Below are 23,649 nucleotides of genomic sequence, written 5' to 3' on the forward strand. Positions count from 1 at the left end.
TTGAAACCTGTGCATAACCATATCAGCGCTTCCATGGGGCAACAAAGCAAGAAGTGACACATGCATTGCAAGGTAATATACACATAGTAAACAGCTCTCTCCATGGCGGCTGCCTGGGTTTGTGTCCCAAGCAGGCTTCGAGAGTTGGTTCATTGTAGATCATAGCATTGACAGTCTCTTTTCTGAATTTTTATCTACCATGATGCAAAAAATAAGGAGGGTTCAAGCAAGACTTCCAAACAAAGGTGTATTGCATTGAAATGTATGTGTGTATTGAAATATATGAATGGAAATTTCATGGGAACGCAAGATATATCAAAGAGGGAAGTAGCTACTGGAAAGCGGAAGTGGAACGGATGAGGTTTGCTGGACTTTCAGAAAGGGCACCAGGGGGAAAGGGTTGGGGGGGGGAAGTGGGTGTGGGTGTGGCTCTTTCCTTTGTATAGTAGTAGACAACATTCCAGCTGGGCAAAAGTTACTCTTTCTGCACACGGCCCTCTTCTATCTAGGCAGCCAATCAGCGTTTATCACAGCCCAGGGCCAAGTTACATCTGGTCTAAAATGTGTGAAGCAGGCTTGGCGATGGCGTGTGGTCTGGGGAAAAGCAGAGCTGTTCTGCTGTTTGCCCCGTATGGAATTGTGGATTGTGAGTTCTTCAGGGCAGGGACCTGTCTTTATACTCAGTAAAGCACCATACGTGCTGATATAAATAGCAACAACAATACAGTGGTACCTCGGGTTAAGAACTTAATTCGTTCTGGAGGTCCGTTCTTCACCTGAAACTGTTCTTAACCTGAGGCACCACTTTAGCTAATGGGGCCTCCCGCTGCCGCCGCACGATTTCTGTTCTCATCCTGAGGTAAAGTTCTTAACCCGAGGTACTATTTCTGGATTGGCAGTCTGTAAGCTGAAGGGTCTGTAACCCGAGGTACCACTATACTGTGTTGCCTCAGAAATTCTGGGCCTCTTCTAAGGAAGTGTACTGCTTTTGTTTTAAAATCAATGTAAGTGGTTATCAATAGTTAAAATTTGATGGCAAACATAGAAGATGGTTCCCCCAAAATACCACAGCTGCACAACCACAGAAGCCAGAAGACTGGGAGGTGGTTTTCATTTCTGCATCAGGTTCCCAGAGCTCAATATGTTAGCCTAGGCCCCACGGTGACTTGTCTGAAGAGACAGCTGTTTATGACTAAAGTTTTAAGGACAGCAATGTTGCTTTTGCATTTGTGACATTTTTGCAGGTGTGCGGAATACGTATTCTAGCAAAGCTCCTAGAATATGAAATCCTTCTTTAAAAGGTAGCTCATCTCTTCATGCAGACTTGGTCAGTTAACAAAACAGAATTAAAACAACAACCCTCAACGCAATGACTGCCACTTAACTCAAAGGAACTTATTACTTCCATGTCAACAAATAATAAAGTAGCACAGCCCAAACATCAGGTGGGCTGCCTGATACTGATGCAGAGGATTTCAGTTAAACTCTGCATGGCCAGTAAGGACTGTTTAACATTAAGAGGAAGGGCCATAGGTCAGTGGGACACCAATTTTGCAACCAGAAGGTCCCAGATTCAACCCAAAACATCTCCAGGTAGGGCTGGAATAGACGCCAATGAGAAATCCCGGAGAGCTGCTGTCCATCAGTGTTGACAATATAGAGCTAGATGGACCAAGGGCTTGACATGGGGTTCCTTCAGATGACAGAGCATTTCTGATTTGTTTGCACAAAGCTTACCTGGAGGTTAGATTATATGAGTAGCATCCAACTAAGTTCTATTCAGTGTAGACCCACTGAAACTTTTTAGAGCATTCCCCCATCACTTTACTAGGTGCAAAAAAACACAACCCCTTTTAAAAGTGGATTTGTTGCATCAGAGCAACGGAGAGTTTTAATCCATTTTAACTGTACAAACCTAATGTTCCGGTACATGCTTAAATTCCTCCTGCAAATTACTTATGGTCCGGAGGTGACTTACCGTATTTTTTGCTCTATAAGACTCACTTTTCCCTCCTAAAAAGTAAGGGGGAATGTGTGTGCGTCTTATGGAGCGAATGCAGGCTGCGCTGCTATCTCAGAAGCCAGAACAGCAAGAGGGATCGCTGCTTTCGCTGCGCAGCGATCCCTCTTGTTGTTCTGGCTTCTGAGATTCAGATTTATTTTTTTTCTTATTTCCCTCCTCCAAAAACTAGGTGCATCTTATGGTCTGCTGCGTCTTATAGAACGAAAAATACGGTAAGTAGAACACAGCTGTCTATCCTCTAATAATGATAAAGATAACAATAAACCACGACAGATCCACCTTGCAAATCAAGATTTCAAATGAGAAAGGTATGCTTTATTGGGTGGGGGAAGCTCCCTTGGAATTCTACTGTTTCTGACCAAGTTGTGAGTACAGATGCATTTGAGGTGTGTGCTATGACTAAGCATCTATAGAAGTGTGTCAGAAGAGCCCAGCCTTAGTATTGCTACCATCAGTTTTGAGACAGCCCGTTCTCATGGTGGGAGCAAGGGGTCTGAGGTATGGTCAGAGGCAGAGAAGACAGCACTGTACCTTGACTCCATCCAGAACAGCCTTGATGACTCCTTTCACTGTGTTCACCACTTCTTTATCTTCAGAGTTCAAGCCCTCCAGCATCACCTGATCAGACCAACGTATCAGATTGCCCAGGCTCTGGTACACACGGCTATAGCAGGAAGAGATGGCCGAACTGCAGGAGCAAATAAATAAATAATGCATTGGCATGGAGAATACATGGAGAGAGGTGTTTCAATAAAGGAAAACTGCTGGAAAAAAATCCTTTGTCACAATACATTTTATTCTGATGTACGACTCACCCGGTCCCCAATTTGAAGACTATTACTTTTATATTTAATAAGCAAGTCAAGATAAGCTCATCCCAAGTCTGACGAGGAACAGTTAAAAACAAGCAAGCAAGCAAGCAAGCAAGCAAGCAAACAAACAAACAAACAAACAGGGCTCTTACTACTGAGTCACTGCCTCACAACAGCCCCTGAAGCTTCAGAATAGTCTGCAAGGGGCAGCCCAACAACCCATGCTGTACCTGTGCCCACCCTAAAAAATCAACCAACAATTTGCACAATTTTCTAGGGAGACTATTGAGGGTCAGATTCAACAGAATAGTTTTGCCAGCAGGATTCTGCATAATGGGTCCTAATAATAATAATAATAATAGTTTTATTTGTAAGTCGCCCATCTGACTGGGTTGCCCCAGTCAATCTGGGCGGCTCCCAACAGAGTATTAAAAACACGATGAAACACCAAACATTAAAAACTTTCCTAAAGAGGACTGCAATGGTGCTTCCCCCTACTCTCCCTGGCACAATGTTGCAATAAGGCTTCCTCCAGCTCCCCCTGGCCTCCTCAAATTGGCTTGTGGTGGGCGTCAGGAAAGCATGAAGGGAGGACAAGGGAGACTGTTCCATCTGGCAAACGGGAATGCTTGCACTGACAGAACAATAATAGCAGCCTGGCATTGAATTCCTCCTTATAGACTTTAATTATGCCATGTGCGACCTGAATTTGTTGGATTTGTGTTTCATCCATGCCACCCCATCCCCCTTTCTGCTGCACAGTCTGATGAATGGCAGATAAGGAAACAACATTCAGCCACATCTCCAATTCTGAAAACAGCACACTATGGTCACCGTTCATGAGAAAATGTAGAACTAAGCAGTTGCTTGTTATAGTTCTACTTCCCCTGTTGATGATGCAAAACACATTGGCTTCAAACGAGAGGGAGAGGAGAGAGAAATAAATCTAGACACATGTGTCAGGAAGGCAAAATTATATGAAAGTTATTGCATGCCACATATATATATTAATGGAGTAGATCATATATTCCGTAGTGAACGCAAGAAGTGTCCAGCTGGATTATACTAATGATCCAGTCTTGACCTGGGGGTGTTGGCGGTGAGAACAAAGCTGTGCAGCTTCAGAACTTATCTCAGCAAGCACTGGGAAGCGTCCCAAGAAAAGACATTTCTCATAGGCTCTGATAACTCTTGCCCTGCCAATGCTTTCTCGACCTTGTTAGGTCCACATTTATCCTTAAAATGAGTGAAGATCCAAGGCCTTGTGGTGGGAGCATTGAGTATGCAAGCATTTGACGTCAACCACACTGCTGTGGTGCCTTTGCAGCTGGTGAATTTCTTGGTGATCATGTGGCTGGAGGGAGGCAGGGTTTGAGCCTTTCAAAACTGAATATATTCCACATCACAATAGCATACCCAGCTGAGTGCAGACCCACTGGATCTACCTTAATGACATTAATGGATCACCTGGCAACTCTGTGGTCACTGGATGGAAGGTTGTTCTTAGCTGTAATTGCTTATAATATGCTTTCAACAGCAGCAGCAGCAGCAACAACCTCCTTGTTCCTGGTTAATTCCCTGACAGCAACTCACCTCTGCTGAATCCGCGTCTCTGCTTGGACCAGTGGCAAGATGGCTTCCAGTACTTTGCTGGCAGATCCCGGCAGCATCTCCAGCACCTTGCTGTCGATAGCCATTTTGTCAACGATGGTCTTGAAATAGCGTAGTGCACTCACTACGTCCTTCTCTCTCTCCTCCAGCCAAGTGAGATTCTGAGGAGGAATGGAAGGAAGGAGAAATGGAAACATTTACTGTTTTGGTCAGTGACCATACAGGAAGGAAGGTGCTATCAATAAAGATACTGGGCCAACTAACTGCTACATGTGTCTGCTTGCATGTCGTTATTATTCATAGAATCACAGAATTACAGAGTTGGAAGGGGCCCCTGAGAGTCATCCATTCCAATAACCTGCAATGCAGGAATCACAACTAAAAGAATCCCTGGCAGAATTCAATTATTGAATTACTTCCGATGAAGCACCTTGAAGCTATTTTGCAATGCGAGAAAAACATCTATTGCATCTATTTTAAAAATGGTTTCGAATTCAATATGAATACCAACTGTGATAAAAAATAACCCCCACTTTATTGAAAGAGGAGCATCTTCAATACAGCCAAGCAGGCCCTTGGAAATGGTACCTGGCTGATATGTAACAGGAGGGAGTTCCAAAGGGATGTGCCTCCCTCCAGCTACATGCAAGAGGACTGTACCACACAAAAGCTAGAAGAGCAAAACCACCACAATTCTCTCAGAAAACTAAATGAGCGACTCACACCTACACAATCCAAGAAACTGGAGCCCTAGCAACTGATGGGCTGTATCAGAAAGGCACACTTTATTTCTCCCTGATACAGAAATAACATGGAATAATGTTTTGGGGACACTTTCCTGCAGCAAGTCTTGGGAATCAAATTTAGCACAAGACAAACAGGGCTCTATTAAAAGTAAGCAGGTGTGGTTTTTTAAAACTTTGTTTCGGGTTAAGAGTTTTTTCCCCGAGGTGGGGGTTGCACCATACCCAGGAATTTCAATGTTACTTTTGGCGACTCCATTTCCACTTCCTAGCTAGACTCTCCCTAGTCAATGGTTAACCAGGCTTGGCCCCCAAAATAAATATATACAGATACAGGACAAATAATACAGAGCCTGCTCTGAAACACCCATGTTGGCTCTGCATAAAATCTTGAGGAAGCCTTCCACGGGCCACCCTCATTCTCCCAGAGTGACAGCATCCTTGCCTGCACTGTGAACCTGATCAGTTGCATCCCTTTCAGCTAATCATTTGGCTGAAGACAATAGTTAATATTGCTTAGGAGCTAATCCCCACAAAGGCTGACTGTTGCGCAAGTCTCTCTGCTTAAACACTTGGCCTCATAAATAAATTCACCCAATGTTGCAGGCTGCCTCATTCTCTCTCTGCCAGGATCCCAACCTAGAGCAGCAGACTAAGCAGGATGGAGACTGGCCAGGTGCGTCAGACCAGTGGCACCAACAAGGAGGCTTCCTGGTGACTCAGACATACAGCATGATGTTCACACCCGAGATGGATCTAGTGTTCAACCTGGCAGAGTGGGGGTGGTGGTCTTGGTCCAGGGACCCCTGGAGTGGGGCCTCCACATTGGGGACCTATGCCCCCTGCCTTGTCGGCCCATCAACACCAGAAATGCACGGGGGGGGGGGGGAGGCAGGAATCCACAAAGACTCAACTCAGACCAAGGAGCAAGGCTGGCCTGCAGGCTTGTGGTGCAAGGAAGTTTCTGTGGTGGACCTCCCTACTTCCACTGCTTCCTGCTCAACATATCTACTTAAGAGCAATGCCTCTATTGCACCACCTGCCCCTCATGGGCTCTGCCTTTGGGGAGGGGGCATGACACCACCCACTTACCTTGTTCACCACCTTCTCGGGAGTCTTCACCATGAGGTCAGGCTGCTTCCCTTTCCTGGATGGTGTCCGCTTTATTTTGGGAGAGTGGAACTTGTCCTTCAACTTCATGGTGAATGAGGCGAGATGGGAGCGCTGAGAATCTACAAAAAAAGATGAGGGGTATGAGTGTATTTATCTGATTGGGCTGGAATCCAACTTGCATCAAGAGATATGCCCATATCAATAAATCAAATCTTTATTATGGTTGGCTGATGCTGAAACAAAGCACATGATATACAGCAATACAAAATAGCTTGAAGAACTAGCTATTAATGATTCAAGATGACAAATGAGAAACTGACCATTATAGCAGGTGTTGCATATTACAATCTTCAAATATGTACACTGAAAACTGCCATGTGCAGGTCAGACTGGTGGTCCCTTCTAGTCCAAAACTGTCAACACTGACTAGTAGCAGCTCACCAGGGTGTCAGACTAGGAGTCTTTCCCTGCTCTACCTGGAGAGGCTCTGCCACTGGTCTGTAACAGAGTTATTTGACCCTTCAAAGCAGTGCTTTTTTTCTGAGGGTACTCAAGGGTCCGCAGTACCAGCACCTTCCCCCCGCCCACCCAGAAGCACTGGTTAAAAGTTCGGTACTTATGGTAACAACTTCATAGTGAGTACAGATACCTTTTTTACTAAAATGAAAACACTGCCAGGTTAAATAATATGCCTCAACGGTGCTGAGTGGAGACTGTGGATGGAAGCAGATTTGCGTTCTTTCCCTTTCTTCAGTATTATTTGTCAATAATAGTACAGGACCAACATGAGCTTTCATGATCTAATATTTTCGATATTAAAGCTTTAATCTTCTCCCAGTTTTTCCAGTATAAGGGTGCTGAGAGCTGTTACAACCCCCCCATGCCCCTCCCAAAGCTACAATTCCCACAGTTCCCTGTGAAGGATTGTTAAAACACTCAAGAAATGTAGCTCTGTGAGGAGAATAAGGGGTGTCCTAACAACTCTCAGCACCCCTAACAAACTACAGATCTCAGAATCTTTTGTCAGAAACCGTAACTGTTTAAAGTAGCACCATAATGCTTTAAGAGTACAATGTGAATGTGGCCCCTGTTGAATACAACTCAGCATGCCAGCAGATATATAGGGGGAGGCCATGGTAGCTGGAATAAATGCGGAAAAGGATATACAGTGGTACCTTGGTTTGCAACCGCTTTGGATTACAACCGTTTTGGATTACAACCATGTCAAACCCGGAAGTGTGTGTCCCTTTTTTTTTGGATTACAACCCATTTTTTTGGATTACAACCAATGTTTTTTTTGAGGCCCCATTGGTGAAAGTGTGCCTTGGGTTACAACCTGTTTCGGTTTACAACTGGACAAATGGATTATGGTTGTAAACCAAGGTACTACTGTAAAGATATATTGTTAAACTGGCTGCTTAAATGAGGAGAGGAAGCATAATCATCTATGGGGTTTCCCCCTCTCTACCCTCATTTTCATTTGAGCTATTTTAGTTTCAATGCATTTTTCACGGTCCTTAGCCCTTGGAAAGAAGAAGCGGTACCTTTCTAACATCAGCAGGCATATTTGTAACCACTTAAACTGCAAATTGAAACAAGCCCAGGTGATTTCACAGTAAGCCACTGCTGGCAGTCTCCTGCCTAAGCTGACACAGCTGGTCTCAGAAGGGGTGCTGGGACTCCCAGACAACTGGTTTGGTGGGGACTTAAACATCCATACTGAGGCGACTGGCTCTGGGGTGGCTCAGGACTTTGTGTGTGTGTGCATGTTCATATGTATGTAAATCTATATCTATACTGCTCTTCAACGTCATGGCTCCAATGATGACTATGCAGCTGTCACCGGCCCAAAGCATGTGGCAGGCCACACTCTGGACCTTGTTTTCTCAACTGGATAGGAAGAGGGTGATTTCAAAGTAGGGGATATTGACATCAGCCCCTTGTCAGATCACTTCCTGTTGAGATGTAGACTTTCAGCACCTTTTCCCCTCCACTGAGGTGGGGGACCTGTTAGGATGGTCTGCCCTTAGAAGCCGATGGATCCAGTGGGCTTCCAGAGTGCTCTGGGAGATTTCCTGTTGGAGTTCTGGCTGACCTCTGGAACAACTGAATGGCTCAGGCTGCTGACAGGATCACCCCTGAGCGCCCTCTCCTGCTTGGCTCCCTGGTATACTCCAGTGCTTAGAGAGAGAAATAGAGTCATAGCTACAGGGGAGCTAAGCCAGGTGTTTTGCCCTGGGTGAAGGCTCCAGAGGGGCTCCATTGAGGCTCCCAGTCTCTCTCTCTCTGTGTATGCAAATATGCACAAGGAGGTGCCAAACTTGGTCTTTGACCCAGGTGAAATACAGCCTAGTTTTGCCCCTGGTGAGGAAAGAGGCTAGGAGATGGTTCAAACATGAGTAGAAGAACAATCTGGTTGAATGCAATCAAACTCATCATTGGTGGGGGCTCATCACTGAGTGTACCTAGTGAGCAGTGAAGCCTGCAAAGAAGCCTTACTCTGCTGCCTCCATTGCATTCTCATTGTGCCGTCCAGCAGAGCGTTTCCAGGTAGTATGGAGCCTGCTACAGTCTGGCCCGAGGGAGTTGGCAGAACCTATGGCAACTCACTGTGGCTTGTTTGCAAAGCTTTTGAGGATAAAATTGCTTGCATCCATTGGAATCTTGACACCGCTGTTACAACAGATGAAGGGCAGTATATAAATTTAAACAACAGGGGGAGCTAAGCGGCGAGGCAGGCAAGCCAGATGGGAAACAACCACCTGGCCTTCTAGTACAATATTAGACAAAAATAAACAGTGGCTCTCTCAATATGTTCCTTCAGCTTGTTCAAGGATGCGGTTGCCTCAGTTTATAAATCACACCGGCTGTTATGTCTATCTGCCTACAGTTAGGCTAGGCAAACAGAATACATGGGAATGCAAGAAGAGCCTGGCTGCTGGAACAGGCCAACATCCCATCTAGGCCAGCATCCTGTTCTCACAGTGGCCAACCAGAGGCCCAGTGAGAAGCCTGCCTAGTGCCACCCTCTGTCCCCGACCAGAGATAAAGAGCACAGCCAGTTATGGGCTATGCTCTGTATCCCCACATCTGCGAGGCGGTGGTCCAGAAGATCATGACCGACCATGTCAAAGGCTGCTGACAAATCTAAAAGGATCACCAGTCCTGACCCGCCTCGATCCAGCTGTCTACGGAGATCGTCTGTTAGGGCAACCAGAGCCGTCTCGGTCCCAAAACCAGGACGGAAACCGGACTGAAATGGATCTAAAGCCGATGTTTCCTCCAGAAACCTACCAAGCTGTTCAGCAACTGCTCTCTCAATTACCTTATCCAGATATGGAAGATTTGAAACTGGGCGGTAATTGGATAGGTCTAAGGGATCTAATGAAGTTTTCTTTAAGAGTGGACATACCACTGCTTCCTTCAGTTCCCCTGGGAATGTCCCCATGTCAAGGGACAAATTGATAATTTCAACCAGGGGGGTCCGCGCAACATCTGGACACTCCCTAATCAGCCAAGACGGGCACGGATCAAGGAGGCAGGTGGTGGGCCTACCAACTTGGAGGAATCTATCCACATCAGCAGGGAGTATTCGATCGAAATGATCCAACACTGGACCTGAAGTCAGTCGAGGGGCCTTCAGTTCACTCACTGTATCTAAATTGGCAGGGAGGTCACGGCGGAGCAAAAGGACTTTCTCCACAAAAAAGCTCGCGAATGCCTCACAGCTGTGGGTCGAATTTGTGCTTAAATTTGGTTGTCCTCCTAAGGACGTTATTGATCTAATTATTCTAAAAAGTTGTGCTGGGCGAGAGCTAGCGGATGCAATGGAAGCTGCAAAGTAAGATTTCTTAGCAGCTTTCATAGCCATCTCATAGGCTTTCATAAGCGTCCTATAAGATGTTCTTGAGGCTCCATCACGAGTCCGTCACCATACTCGCTCTAGCCGTCTGAGATCCCGCTTCATTTTCCGGAGCTCCTCAGTAAACCAAGGGGCCCGGTTTCGACGGGGTCGCAGAGGGCGCTTAGGTGCGATCTCATCAATGGCTGCCAAGAGCCGGTTATTCCAGTCCTCAACAAGGTCATCTAATGAGTCACCATGAGGAGCAGGGTCCCGCAAGGCTTGTCGGAATCTATCAGGATCCATCAGTTTTCGCGGACGAGCCCAAATAGGTTCGCCACCCGAGCAGGGGAGGAGCGGGAAGTCAATCTTGGCTTTCAGAGCGTAGTGATCAGACCATGGCACTTCCACAGGAGGGAGCATGATCACATCTATGCCAGCCCCAAAGATCAGATCCAACGTGTGGCCTGCTTGATGAGTGGGGCCCAAAACAAACTGGGAGAGCCCTAGTGTTGCCATAGAAGTCACTAGGTCCAGAGCCTGTGAGGAGGGAGCGGCATCAGCATGGACATTGAAGTCTCCCAAAACCAGTAGGTTTGGGAACTCCAAGGCCCAGCCTGCCACCACCTCCAGCAGGTCTGACAGGGTGGCTGCCGATGTGCTGGGTGGTCGGTACACCAGCCAGACAGCCAAGCTCTCCTTGGTGCCCCACATGAGACCAACACATTCAATGCCGGAGATCGCCGGTGATGGCAGAGCTCTGAAAGAGCAATCCTCCCGGATTAACAACGCTACTCCCCCCCCGACCCACAGTCCGCGATTGATGGAGGACAGAGAAACCTGGTGGTGTTATCTCATGTAGGGAGACTACTTCGCCTTCCCGTACCCAGGTCTCCGTCACGCAAGCCAGGTCAATCCCCTGTGAGACAAAAAAGTCACGCATGGTGGCGGTTTTGTTGCCTATGGACCTGGCATTGCACAGCACTAATGACGGAGGTGGGTAATCCTTGCTCTCCCTACCCTCATCCCTTGGGATGGGGCATAGATTGGAAAGGGTTCAAGGATCACTGCATCTCGAAACCCTTCACCGATAGAGATTTCTAGCCCCACTGCCATTCCTCCCTAGCCCTTCAATAGTGGAAATCCCAGACCCCGTACTAGCCTCCCCAACAGAGGGGTAACATCCCCTCATTAACAAATCATCCTTGGGCCAGGACTCCTGGGTCAAAATGGTATGGGGAAGAGGTGGAGGTTTGATAGGGTAAGTATCCCTAGAAGATAAAACCCAACCAACCGCACCCTGAGCAGGGAGGACAGTCCCATGGTGTTTCGTTAACTGTCAATCCCCCTCTCCCTCCTGGGTTGATTGGAGGATTGTTGGTTCTATCTGTGGCTGTGGGAGTATTAATGAGGTATGTGCTATAAAATGTGGATCACTGGCTAACAAAGAGCCAGCTTCGAATACGGAAGATCTGTCCATCCTGTCTCGCCAGGAGTACAGTAGAGAAGGTTGATCATTCTAATAAGTTTTTGGAACATTAGACAAAGGTCCAGATGTAGATTTGGTGCTGGATATCTCTAGATTGTCAGCAACATAGAGTTATTTAGGTGTTGTTGCCATAGAAATGTCGGAGGCGTATTTGGACAGGTTGAAATCCAGAACTGCTCATGCCAAAGGAGACGGAGATAGGTCATCATTGGCATGCAGACAACTGGCCCATGGAGCTGCTGAGTCACACAGAAGTCTTCGTAGGCTCAAGACTTACCTCAAAGTACTCAGAAAAAAGAAACTACTAGAAGGGAATTATCTGCACACTTCCCATCCCAAGTCTTGCAATATAACACAACTGCAATCCACAGCTGACTTCCATACTGTAGCAATACATAGTTTTGGGGTACAGTAGTACCTCTGGTTACGAATGCTTCTGGTTACGAAGTAGCTACTCCTGGTTGCAAACTTTGCCCCAGGATGCAAACGGAAATCATGCGCTAGAGGCGTGCACGCAGCGTGAGGCCCCATTACCTAAAGTGGTACCTCAGGTTAAGAACAGTTTCAGCTTAAGAACAGACCTCCGGAACAAATTAAGTTTGTAACCAGAGGTACCAGTGTACTTGCAGGCTGCTACAGAGGTCATTATGCAAAACTCCCTCTGTGCTAGCTGAAAACGTACTGCATTATGACTGTCAGCTGTTTCAACACTAACCTTCTCTCTCTAACAATGATAAATGCTAAGTTTAGCCTTTTCTATTCCAGCATATGTCCGACATCAAAACAAATGTCCTATGCATCTTTGGCCATGACATAAATGGTGCTCTGGTTGTTCCTAATCCAAATAACAATGTGCCAAAGATGCATATACATTGAGGCGGGGTTGGCTCTTCAAAGATAATCTGGTCCAATATCCCTAGAAGGTGGCCTCTGCTTGAAAATCTCTTAGCAAAGGTAAGCCTGCTGCCTTCTGAATTTTTAAATGTTCTGTCAAAATTCTGCTTCTTGTCATTTGGACCTGTCAGATTGTGTCCTCCCCTCTGGAGGATTGGAGGATAATTTGCTGCATGATCCATGAGATAGGCTTTTTCTCCCTTAAAAAGTACATAGAGCTGAAAGGGGAAGTTGGAAGGATGACATTTTTAAGGCTCAGTTTAATTCTAGTAGATCCAACTTCTACCCAAAACTCTTAGTAAAGTGATGAGTGAGTGTCTTTTTGGGTATGCGTATCTTGAAGTGACCAGAGGGGATGCTGTCTACAGTGTTCTGTGCCCAAAGGATTGAAAAGGTTTTAGACTTTTGACTTAGAACTCTTTTGTATTTCTATGCAAATTTACACAGATTCCTTCCATGGATTAAAATTCACACAATTAGATTAGCCATGGCTTTTTAAAATGGGTGACAGGCCTAATTCTAGCATTTCCACAGTGAGACGGGTTTACCCCGCCTTCACCATGTCCTGCTTTCGAATGAGATTAAATATGATTGGGTTGCAATCACGGAAAGAATAACATTTCCTCCAACGCTCAGCTTTCCTTATCCCTCTTGTCTAGTAAGTAACTGAGAGGGAAATTATGTATATGTTTACTAAGAATTAAGGCTTCATCTACATCAAACCTTTAAAGCACTACTATACCACTTTGTAGCCAAAAATAAATATAGGAGCTGTAGTTTGTTAAGGGTCCTGGGAGTTGTTAGATGACCCCTTTTCTTTGCACCGAGCTACAACTCCCAGAGTGGTTTTAACAGCTAAACCCTCTTCCCCAGGGAACTCTGGGAATTGTAGCTCTGGGAAGAGAATACGATATCTCCTAAAAATTCTCACCATCCTGTACAAGCTACACTTCCCCAGATACTTTGGGGGGAACAATGACTGTTTAAAGTTGTATGATAGTGTTTTTAACGTACAGTGCAGATGGGTCCTGATTCCCACCAAGTTTAATGGGACTTACTCCTGGCTAAGACTGTATGGTTAGGTTTTTTCCAAAAACAAACCCCGAAGCCTTTCTTTTAGGAATTCTAGGTGCCAAAATCCCAAGGGAGCAGAAAAGACTGTTTATGTATGCGACCACAGCTGCGTGTATTGGCCCAGAGATGGAAAGAAGATAAAGTCCCTACCAGAGAAGAATGGCAGATCAAGTTGATGGGATGATGCCTCAGTGGCAAAAATGAACAGAAGAATAAGAAGTCAGGAAGATAAAAATGTTAATAAGGAATGGGGAATTTTTTATAATTTACCTTAAAAACCATTGTAAACACTTAAAATCATTAGTAGGATTTGAATAACACTTGTAGTTTAATGGTGAATTTTGGATATAATGGAGATGTAAAAAGATTTGATTATAAAAGATGCAGGAGGAAATTATTAATAATAGGGCCCACAAAGGGGAAAAGGGAAGTCCAGGAGATTCTCTGGAATCTTGTCTTTATGTTGTATGTTTGTGATTGTAAAATTTTAATTTGAAAACCAAATAAATTTATGTGTATGGTTAGGAATGCCCTCGTTACATTTTCTTTCCTCCTACCCCATGCCACCCCATGTGGTGCTATCGATATGACGTGAAAATAGTTCTTCACATTTACTGCTTTTATGTCAGCCTGTAAATGATATGAAAATGTTCAAATTTTACAATTCCAAAATCCATAACTAGGCAACACCTTTGCTATCCAACGTATCAAAATGTCACAAAATAGCAAGCATGTTTTTAAGATGTCCATAGCAAGGGATAGAGTGGGAAAGAGCAAAAATGAACCGGAAAGGGAACTGCTAAAGTCATTAAGGTGTGATGATGAATTACGGAGAACCTCTGAAAGCTTGCTCATTATTTTTAGCGGTTAAGTCTGTCAGAGATCAGGGTTCCAATCAGAAGAGCCTGGTGCACTGGATCAGGTCCAAGGCCCATCTAGTCACACATCCTGTTCTCACATTGCCCAACCAGAGGCCTAAGAAAACCCCCAAGCGGGACCCTGAGTGCAACAGCCATCTCTTCACAGGTGATTCCAGCAACTGGATTTAAGAGGCATAAAGAAGCATATCATAGCTACCAGCCACTGATAGCCTTTGCTCCATGTGTTTGTCTACTTCCTCTTTAAAGCCATTCAAACTGGTGGTTGTTGCATCATCCTGCTGCAGCCAATCCTACTGTTTTAACTATGTGTTGTGTGGAGCACTACTTCTTTGTGCCTGTCTTGAAATCTTTAAATATTCACCTTCAAGGGAAAATCCTGGGGTTCTAGTGTTATGAGAAGGGGAGGGGAAATGTCACTCTAATCGCTTTCTCCATGCCATGCATAGTTTTATACCCCTTTACTCAAACAATTTCATTCCCTCTCAAAACAGCCTCCCATGGGCACCTGCATTTCATCTCCATGGATGCTTCCTTGCCTTTGAAAATGGTTAACAACAGAGCCCCCGACCCTAACCAAGATCTCTGGGCCACAGCCTTTGCCTGCTCTCCACATCCCTGAGAGAAAGTCTAACACATAAGCCTGCATACAAACCTTCCTCATTTCATCTGTTTGGCAAAGACGAATGTGCCTTATTACCAGGCTGGGTTTGAATGTGGTCCAGCTGCTGAGTCATGGCCTTATGCTGGCTTTAAAGCTTGCCTTGCCACAAGTCGGCGCGTGCCTAACTCCTGACAACACACACAGCGCGCGCGCACACGCACTGAAAAAAATTAAAAACCAGCCTATGACTTCCAGGCAAGAGTGCCCTGGCTGGGAAACTGCCTTCAGGCACAGAGAGCCAGTCCTGAGCACCAGCAATTCTGAGTCACCTTTGAATGCTGCTGGAGCAGCTCAGAGCAGCTGGGCGACATTTCGACACACTGCAATTTGCTTGAGCAAAGCTTTTGTCAGTTGGCCAAGACAGAACATTAAAACCTGGTGAAGGAGGTCCATTTTTATTTTATTTTATTTTTTTTTGAAAACCATAGGGGCGTATTGAGGCAGGAAAAAAGGAGCCAGTGGAGAATTTATTGGCCCCAGGCTTGCAGCAGGATGCAAGCAGCAGGACAAAAAACAAGCTTACTTTTTTGCAAAATAAAACAAGTGACTCTTTTGTTTGGGGGAAGTGTAGTGTGCTGCTTGTGGGTTGTAGCCAGCAGAGTAGACCATGCAAAATTCATGAACCTAAGTTAGTCATGTCTATCAGTTTCAATGAGTCTCCTCTGAGTAGGACGAATCTTGGATTATTACCCACAATCTAACTCCTGTGTAAGCTTTGTGCAAGCGAATCAGGAGGAAGCATATGGGCCATAGTGGGACATGCACAGAAAAAGCTGCAATATGTATCTCACCTACGGGCTTCTGTTCAGGATTCTAGTCAGCCCGGCATGCTCTCCTCAAGGATACTCCATTCCACTCCCTCTTTCCAGTTTCCTTTCTAACCAACCTATTATGCGGCTAGTAAGCAAGCTGAGTTTTCTTTGGGATTATTTGGGGCTGTTGTGTTTTAACTCCCTTAAGAGTTTGTGTGGTTTGTAAGAAAAAGTCTGTACTTTGCAAACCTCAAAGTACCCCTGCCCCATCCATACCAATTTATCTCTCTCTTGTTTCTTAGTGGTCCCAGTTTGACTCCACTATTTCTGTCGGCACCCACCAGATGAGTTCACTATTAAAGGGACTGAGACCAATCCAGCCTAGATATAAATAATCTGAAAACCCAAAGCCCTTGATTTCCTCAAAGGACACTTTTCTGAAACTGCTTTTTAAAAAAGGATTCATTTAAAAGACCAGGTGGACAATGTCACACACATAAAAAAGCCCCAGGTCAGTCAAAACATTTATTTCCCCCACTGTGACAATGATGCTTGGAAGCAGACACAGCTTTTGAAAGAACACTCAAAATTTAAGAATCTGCAATCAACTGGAGGGCTAACAAGCTGTGTCACTCTTTTTCAAAAAAGGCCTAAGGGGACAGGAAGGAAGGAAGCATCCCAAAAGCTACCAGAGGGAGAGCAACAAAGGTCCTCTCTTCCCACCTGATAATGAAGCCACAAAGCGCCTCTGAGTGAACAGAACTCTTCCAAAGCGCTTCTGAGCACAGAGGTGACTTATGTAACGAGTTACACAACGCTGCCCATTAAAATGGCATTTCCCTCTTCACTGAGCGCCTCTCTGTCATCTGAAGAGTGAGTGGCAAAGACAGAGAAGCTTCAATTAAAGCCCTGGCCAACGGGGAGGGGGAGTGGGGGTGCATGAGGATTTTGGCGGAAGTAGAGCAGAAGGATGAACTCCAGATGAAAGAGGAAGCTTGGGCTTTAGAGGCCAAAGCATACTGTTAACATTATACCAGTGTATGACTCCACTTCCTAAGCTCTGCAAAAGTGCAACGAGGGTGGGTGGGTGTCCCTGAAACAAGAGGGCTTAAAACGTAAGCTTTGACAGGTGTGGGCCAGAAAGGGATGGGAAGAATGGAAAAGGATGAGTACCATATTTTTCGCCCTATAGAATGAACTTTTTCTCCTCAAAAATGAAGGGGAAATGTGTGTGCGTCCTATGGGGCGAATGCAGGCTTTCGCTGAAGCCTGGAGAGCGAGAGGGGTCGGTGCGCACCGACTCCTCTCGCTCTCCAGGCTTCAGGAAGCTCTCTGCAACCCTTGGGAGACCGGCGCGACTTTGCGCTGGTCTCCCAAGGGTTGCGCAGAGCTGCCTGCATTCCGAAGTCTGGGGCGCGCTGAAGAGTGTGCCCAGGCTTTGCGCAGCTCTCCGCAACCCTAGGGAGACCTCCCTAGAGTCTCCCAAGGGTTGCGCAGAGCTGCCTGCCTTCCCGGGCTTCGCGCAGCTCTGCGCAACCCTTGGGAGCCCGGCGCGAAGTTGCGCCGGTCTCCCAAGGGTTGCACAGAGCTGCCTGCATTCCCGGGCTTTGCGCAGCTCTGTGCAACCCTAGGGAGCCCAGCGCGAAGTCGCGCCGGTCTCCCAAGGGTTGCGCAGAGCTGCCTGCATTCCGAAGCCTGGGGTGCACTTGAGCAGCTCCCCGCAAGCCTGGGGAGACCGGCGCGACTTCCTGCCGGGCTCCGTAGGCTTGCGGATAGCAGGCTGTTCTGGGGCCTGGGGTCGGGGGAAGCTCGGGTTTCCCCCGCGCCAGCCCCGTGCCTGGGGGGGGGGGGGAATAATTTTCCCCCCTTTATTCCCCCCCCCCAAAAACCCTAGGTGTGCCCTATGGGGTGGTGTGTCCTATGGGGCGAAAAATACGGTAATAAAGGAAGAAGAATATGGAGCTCTCTTTCAACTCACTGGCTTCAATTTTGGTTTAAGTGTTTAAACCTGCTTCAGTTGTTTTATTGCTTATTCAGGAATGGAAAGCATCTTTCTGCCCGTATAGGTAACTGCTGGGGCAGGGATGTCCCACCCCTGAGGCAAGGTGAGGCAGTCACCTCAGGCAGTAGGATCCACAGGGGCAGCAGATCTGTCCTCAGAGGAATGCATCGGTCACTGCTGCAGTGAACTCCTTAGAAGCTGGATCTGCTCTCCCATGCCACCTCTACAGTGGCCTCTTGGCAATTAAGAGGCATTGCTTCCAAATTTCCAAATCTTCCAAATTTAGGGAGGAAATAGCGGGGCTAATAATAATAATAATAATAATAATACCCCACCCATCTGGCTGGGTTCCCCCAGCCACTCTGGGCAGCTTCCAGCAAAATACTAAAATACAACAATTCATAAAATTATTCCCTAAACAGGGCTGTCTTCAGTTGTCTTCTAAAAGTCAGATAGTTGTTTATTTCTTTGACATCTGATGGGAGGGTGTTCCACCGAGAAGGCCCTCTGCCTGGTTCCCTGTAACTTCGCTTCTCGCATTGAGGGAACCGCCAGAAGGCCCTCGGAGATGGATCTCAGTGTCTGGGCTGAACGATGGCCATGGAGACACTCCTTCAAGTGTACTGGGCCAAGGCCGTTTAGGGCTTTAAAGGTCAGCAACAACACTTTGAATTGTGCCCGGAAACGTACTGGGAGCCAACGTACTATAGGGTCTCCTGGACTGTGCACCCGATTGGCAGGATTCAGAGTGAGCCCCTTCCCTCCAACTGTGACGGCCTTTGAATCCCACTTCAGCCATGGGGTAACACTGAGTTGACACCCACCCCCATTCCCGATGTAGATCTTCACTCACCCATTCTTCCCTGGCAGGGGGGCCGGATTTTTTGGTTCACGTCAAGTGCCAAAATGTCTTGGGCCGGTGCTATGCTGGGGGCCAGAGATAGAAAGTGGGTGGAGCAATGGATGTTTCCCAATTAAAGCAAGTAATAATACTGCTCTATTCCACCTTGCCTAGAGCACACCTAGAGTACTGTGTCCAGTTCTGGGCACCACAGTTTAACAAGGATATTGACAGACTGGAATGTATGCAGAGGAGGGTAGCATAGAAGATAAAATGGTCTGGAAACCAAGCCTTATGAGGAATGGTTGAGGGAGCTGGGTATGTTTCAACTATCTAAAGAGCTGTCTAATAGAAGACAGTGTAAGCTTGTTTTCTGGCAGGCGTTACTGAAATCTGGTGGGATGAGACTCAAGACTGGAATGTAGAAATTGAAGGGTAAAACCTGTTCAAAAGGAATAGACCAAATAGGAAGGGAGGAGTAGCAGCATTATATGTAGAGGATATGTACACTTGTGAAGTTATCCATAACCTGGAGCATGAAAAGCAGATTGAGAATATATGGGTAAAAATTGTAGGAGAGAGAAACAACAGTGACTTTACTGTGGGTGTCTGCCAAGCCAGACTAAATAGTTGGATGCGCTTCCTAGAGCAGATTACCAAACATTCAAGAAGGAGAGATATAATACTCATAGGAGACTTCAACTTCCCTGATATCTGTTGGAACTCAACCTCTGCCGAGAATGTAAGGTTTAACTAAGCAACAAGGGGATCATCTATTTTGGACCAGATCCTCAACGAGAGAGAGGAACTGATTGACGAAGTGGAACTACTCAAAAACTTGGGAAGAAGTGATCATGTCCTCCTGGTTTTCATAATACAGAGGCTAGGGGAAACTGAGTGTAGTCAGACATGCACTCTGGACTTTAAGAAGGCTGATTTCAAAAAAATTAAGGACCTACTGGGTGAGGTCCCATGGTCAGAAATGAATGGGAGTCAGCAGCGTAGCTAGCCGCTCAGGCACCCAAGGCAGCGCATGCATCCTGCGCCTGGGGCAGGCCGCCCATGGGGCAAGCCGGGGCAGGGTGAGCTGAGCGGAGCCGGGCCTCCCCCTCCGCTGTAGGGCAGCTGAGGGGGAGGTGGTGGGCAGAAGCAACCCCCATGCTGTTGCCTGCCCATCACCTCACCCTCAGCTGCGCTACAGCTGAGGGGGAAACGATGGTCAGATGCCAGCCCTGCGCTGCTCAAAAGAGCCGCCACAAAGCTTGCAGACAGTCCGCTCACTGCCTCCCCCTCAGTTGTATGTTGGCTGAGCCTGCAGGAGGTGGCGGGCAGACGCAAGCCCCACGCTGCTGTTTTGGGCAATGCGGAGCCTGCAGGCATCTACCGTGTCACTCCCAGGAGAGACATGTGGCTCACAGTGTGGCGTCCAGTGCCCCCCGCCCCCTAACTACGCCTTAAAGGTGAAATATTGAAGGCAGAAAGACAGACAATTCCAACAAGAGAGATGGGAGGCATCTAAAGAAACCTGTGTGGCCGCATAAGGAGATTACAGCTGAGCTGAGATTTAACAAGGGCATATACAAGAAATGGAAGAAAAAGGAAATCACAAAGGAAGAGTATACATGAGTAGCCAACAGTTGCAGGGTGAATGTCAAGTGAGCTAAAGCTCAGAATGAACTCAGGCTTGCAAGAAAGGCTATGCTCTGGTGGGTAGGACCTGGACCAATGGCTTCAAATTACAAGTAAGGAGTTTACGAATAAACATTGGGAAGTACTTTCTGATGGTAAGAGCTGCTCAATAGCAGAACGGGCTTGGGCTTCCTCGGGAGATGGTGGACTCTCCCTCCTTGGCGGAATTTAAGCAGAGGCTGGGTGGCCATCTGTCATGGATGCTTTAGTTGAGATTCCTCATTGCAGGGGGTTGGACTAGATGATACTTGGAGTCCTTTCCAACTCTACAGTTCTATGATTCCGTGTTACTTTTTTGCATAGCTTGTTTACTTCTACGCATGCAAAAGTTAGGAATTTCTATACACACACACCCTTCATCTAAGGCAAACGAGAGATTATCACAGCTCAAGGACACATTCCAGCCAGGCAAAAGCAGTCAAGGAGGGTGTGGAGGAGAGCCAGGGAAGGTGCAGCTTGCCAAAGAGACATGGCCAAAAGCTGGATAAAGAATCTGGAGCACCACATGTGGCTCTTGGACCTTAGAGGTTCCGTACCCCTCAAATGTAAGTTTCTGTAAACTGCTTTGAGGGCCCTTGTTAGCACCAAATGGTGGTTTAGGAATGTAAATCCATACTTTCTTATTTATACAAGGTTAAATTTCAGTTGGGAATGAGGATTCTAGGGTCTTTAAGCCAGGTGTATAAATGAAGTTACTAGCCTGCAAAATAATGTTTACTAGCCTGCTGGCAAAGGAGAGAAGGAGAGTGCCACCCCTTTTTCCATTAGCCAAGTGTGCATTTCTATTCTGAGTACAGCAAAGGGATAGAGCGCTCCATCTCCTGCCAGCCTGCTCACTTTACCTGCATGCCATTCCATGTTGCTACCAGTTCACTCCACCAAGCCCATGGATACATGTGCAAAGCATGAACTAGACAGTCTCTCAGCTCTCTTCCAATTCTATGCTTTTATAAGTGTGCAATGACCATCATTTCCCATTTATTGTCCCTAATGATGTTGTGGTGGACCATGTATAAGCTGTAAGTCACTTACACTGGTGACTACCTCTAGGAATAACATATTTATGCCCAGAGCTATTCAGACATGCTAAAATTAGTCCGTTAACAGTTTTAGTGTTTTAACCACCACCCACTTAAATTCTAAACAATAGAAGAGAAGTAAATGCTATTGCATTCTCCTGTCTTAAAATATTTACAAGTCCTACAATAAAAATAGTTTCCAAGTAAAGCACTCAGTTGGTTCAAACATTTAAGCCATGCTACTCTCATTTGATTAAATCCACGCCACGCCAGTCCCAATTTCAATTCAAGTGATTTTTTTATTATTTGGGAAAACTTGTCAAGATAGCATGAAAAAAACTAACATGGCAGATTTTCTTTATTTTTTTGCTTTTGTTTACTGAAGATATATATAAAAGTGAAAGATACTAAATCAGATCTCTCATCAATTTAGGGCAGTAGTAAATCTTCAAAATCAACGTTCTAGAGAAACCATGCTCACTGCTTGCATTGCTTGCACCACCACTACCCCTGCAGAGGCCACAGAAAGAACAGTAAGTGGATGGATGTCATATTGGCCATCCTTTGGACCTCCTAGGAAACTCACCCAACCAAACCTGCTGCTGCCTGGAACTGGGTTCATGCAGTACAGCTAATCTGAGAGCAGAATGGGATGCAGTGGTGGGTAGCCCAAGGAAGCACCATCAGACCTGGATGCCTGTCCATAAACCCCAGCATGAAAGACTAGGATGGTGCCAGCAGATTCCAGGAAACTTCTTTAGGAATGATCTGTGAGTTTGTTTGGGCCCTGCGTGAGAGCCAGGTGTCTGAAGGAGTGGCAGAAAATGGTCAGAAGAAGGAATTTACATTAGTATTTATTTATTAGTTACTGTGTATTAATAGTTTTATTGTGTATTTTTGCAACATAAATGCACTCCCCTTGAGGCCGATGGGAAATTTCCCAATCTGATGAGAAATTTTAGTCCTACTGTAGCCTTTCCAGCCTTGTGCTCTACAGATAGTGGACTACACCTTCCACCATCCCCAAACAATGGCCATGCTGGCTGGGGCTTATTCAAATTTGAGTCCGACAATGTCTGGAGGGCACCAGGTCAAGACAGGCTGCCCTACAAACCCCCTTTTTTACATCCTTTGATTGTGTGTAAATGCAGCCTTGGCTCATTTCCTTTCTGAAGACAAGGGAAGAAGCTTCAACATACAGGAAACTGGCCCACCCTTAACCTCTGTTGCTTGGGTGGAGCTGTCCCAAGTCCCAAGACTCTGTAGGGAATGAGCAGATTAGGAAAGCAGCCAGGATTCAGTGGAAGAAGGCGGAGGTGGTGGGCAGGCATGGGCTGAATCCAGACAGTCCAGCCAGATTGATGGGAGAAACTTGTTCCTGATCTGCAGGTCACCCTCCCAAGCAGCTTGGCCCTCAGGAAGCAGAGGCAGCCAGCGGCCACTTTTGACTTCATTGACATTTCAATGGCTGGGCTGAACCAGGCAGCTCATAACGGAGGGCAAAGCAGCATCTGAAGGCTGGAGAAGGGAGGGCCCTCTCTCCTTCCTCTGCTGGCCAGGGGAATGCTCCATGACTCACAGATGTCATTGCCTTCCATGTCTGGAAGGGGCTGGTGGAGAAAGCAAAATAAAATAAAATAATTTTTTTGGAGGGGGATAGTTTCATTTGGAATCCTAGCCACCTACCCTAAGCAACAGCAGTCAAGGTGTTCCTAGCTGCAGGGCTATCAAAGGGGGAGTTCTTCTGTCACTCAAAGGGTTGGTCCATCTACCACAGTATTGTCAACACTGACTGGCAGCAGCTCTCGTGGGTTTCAGGCAGGGGTCTCTCCCAGCTCTACCTAGAGATGCTGGAGTTTTATAAAACCTACTGACCTATGGTCAGGGATGATGGGAGGTATAGTCCAGCAATCTTGGGATGGCCACAGGTGAACCATCCTTGGCCTTACACTAGACTTTTTTAAACATATGTAAATGCACGCCTCTTATTCAATCCATCAATCTCTTTGTTATGGTCCATCTAGCTCTGAATTATCAACACTGGCAGGCAGCAGCTCTCCAGCCTTTCATGTGGTGAGCATTCTCAGCCCTACCTGGGGATGCTGGCAGGGATTAAACCTGGGACCTTCGGCATGCAAAACAAATCCTCTACCAGTGGAACTTCCTCAAAAGGGTGAATTAACTGGTGGCAGGCCAACAGCACA

The 23,649-nt window shown here is 46.4% G+C and overlaps 1 protein-coding gene across 8 annotated transcripts in view; it reads right to left on the reverse strand.

Moving 5' to 3' along the window:
- The window catches only part of RAPGEF1 (Rap guanine nucleotide exchange factor 1), a 109,426-nt gene that overhangs the window by 44,168 nt on the left and 41,609 nt on the right, over positions 1-23,649 (reverse strand). For all 8 annotated transcript variants that reach the window (XR_013981649.1, XM_080990582.1, XM_080990584.1 and 5 more), the window contains 3 exons: positions 6,282-6,421; positions 4,429-4,607; positions 2,555-2,711 (listed from right to left, as the gene is read on the reverse strand). Coding sequence is in view for 7 of the 8 variants with exons in the window: in XM_080990582.1 (XP_080846708.1) it covers positions 2,555-2,711; positions 4,429-4,607; positions 6,282-6,421 (476 nt within the window). In the remaining variant the exon portion in view is untranslated. The remainder of the gene's footprint in view (positions 1-2,554; positions 2,712-4,428; positions 4,608-6,281; positions 6,422-23,649) is intronic.

The sequence above is a fragment of the Podarcis pityusensis genome, assembly GCF_964106645.2.
Source record: "Podarcis pityusensis genome assembly, chromosome: Z".
In the NCBI taxonomy this organism is placed as follows: Eukaryota; Metazoa; Chordata; class Lepidosauria; order Squamata; family Lacertidae; genus Podarcis; species Podarcis pityusensis.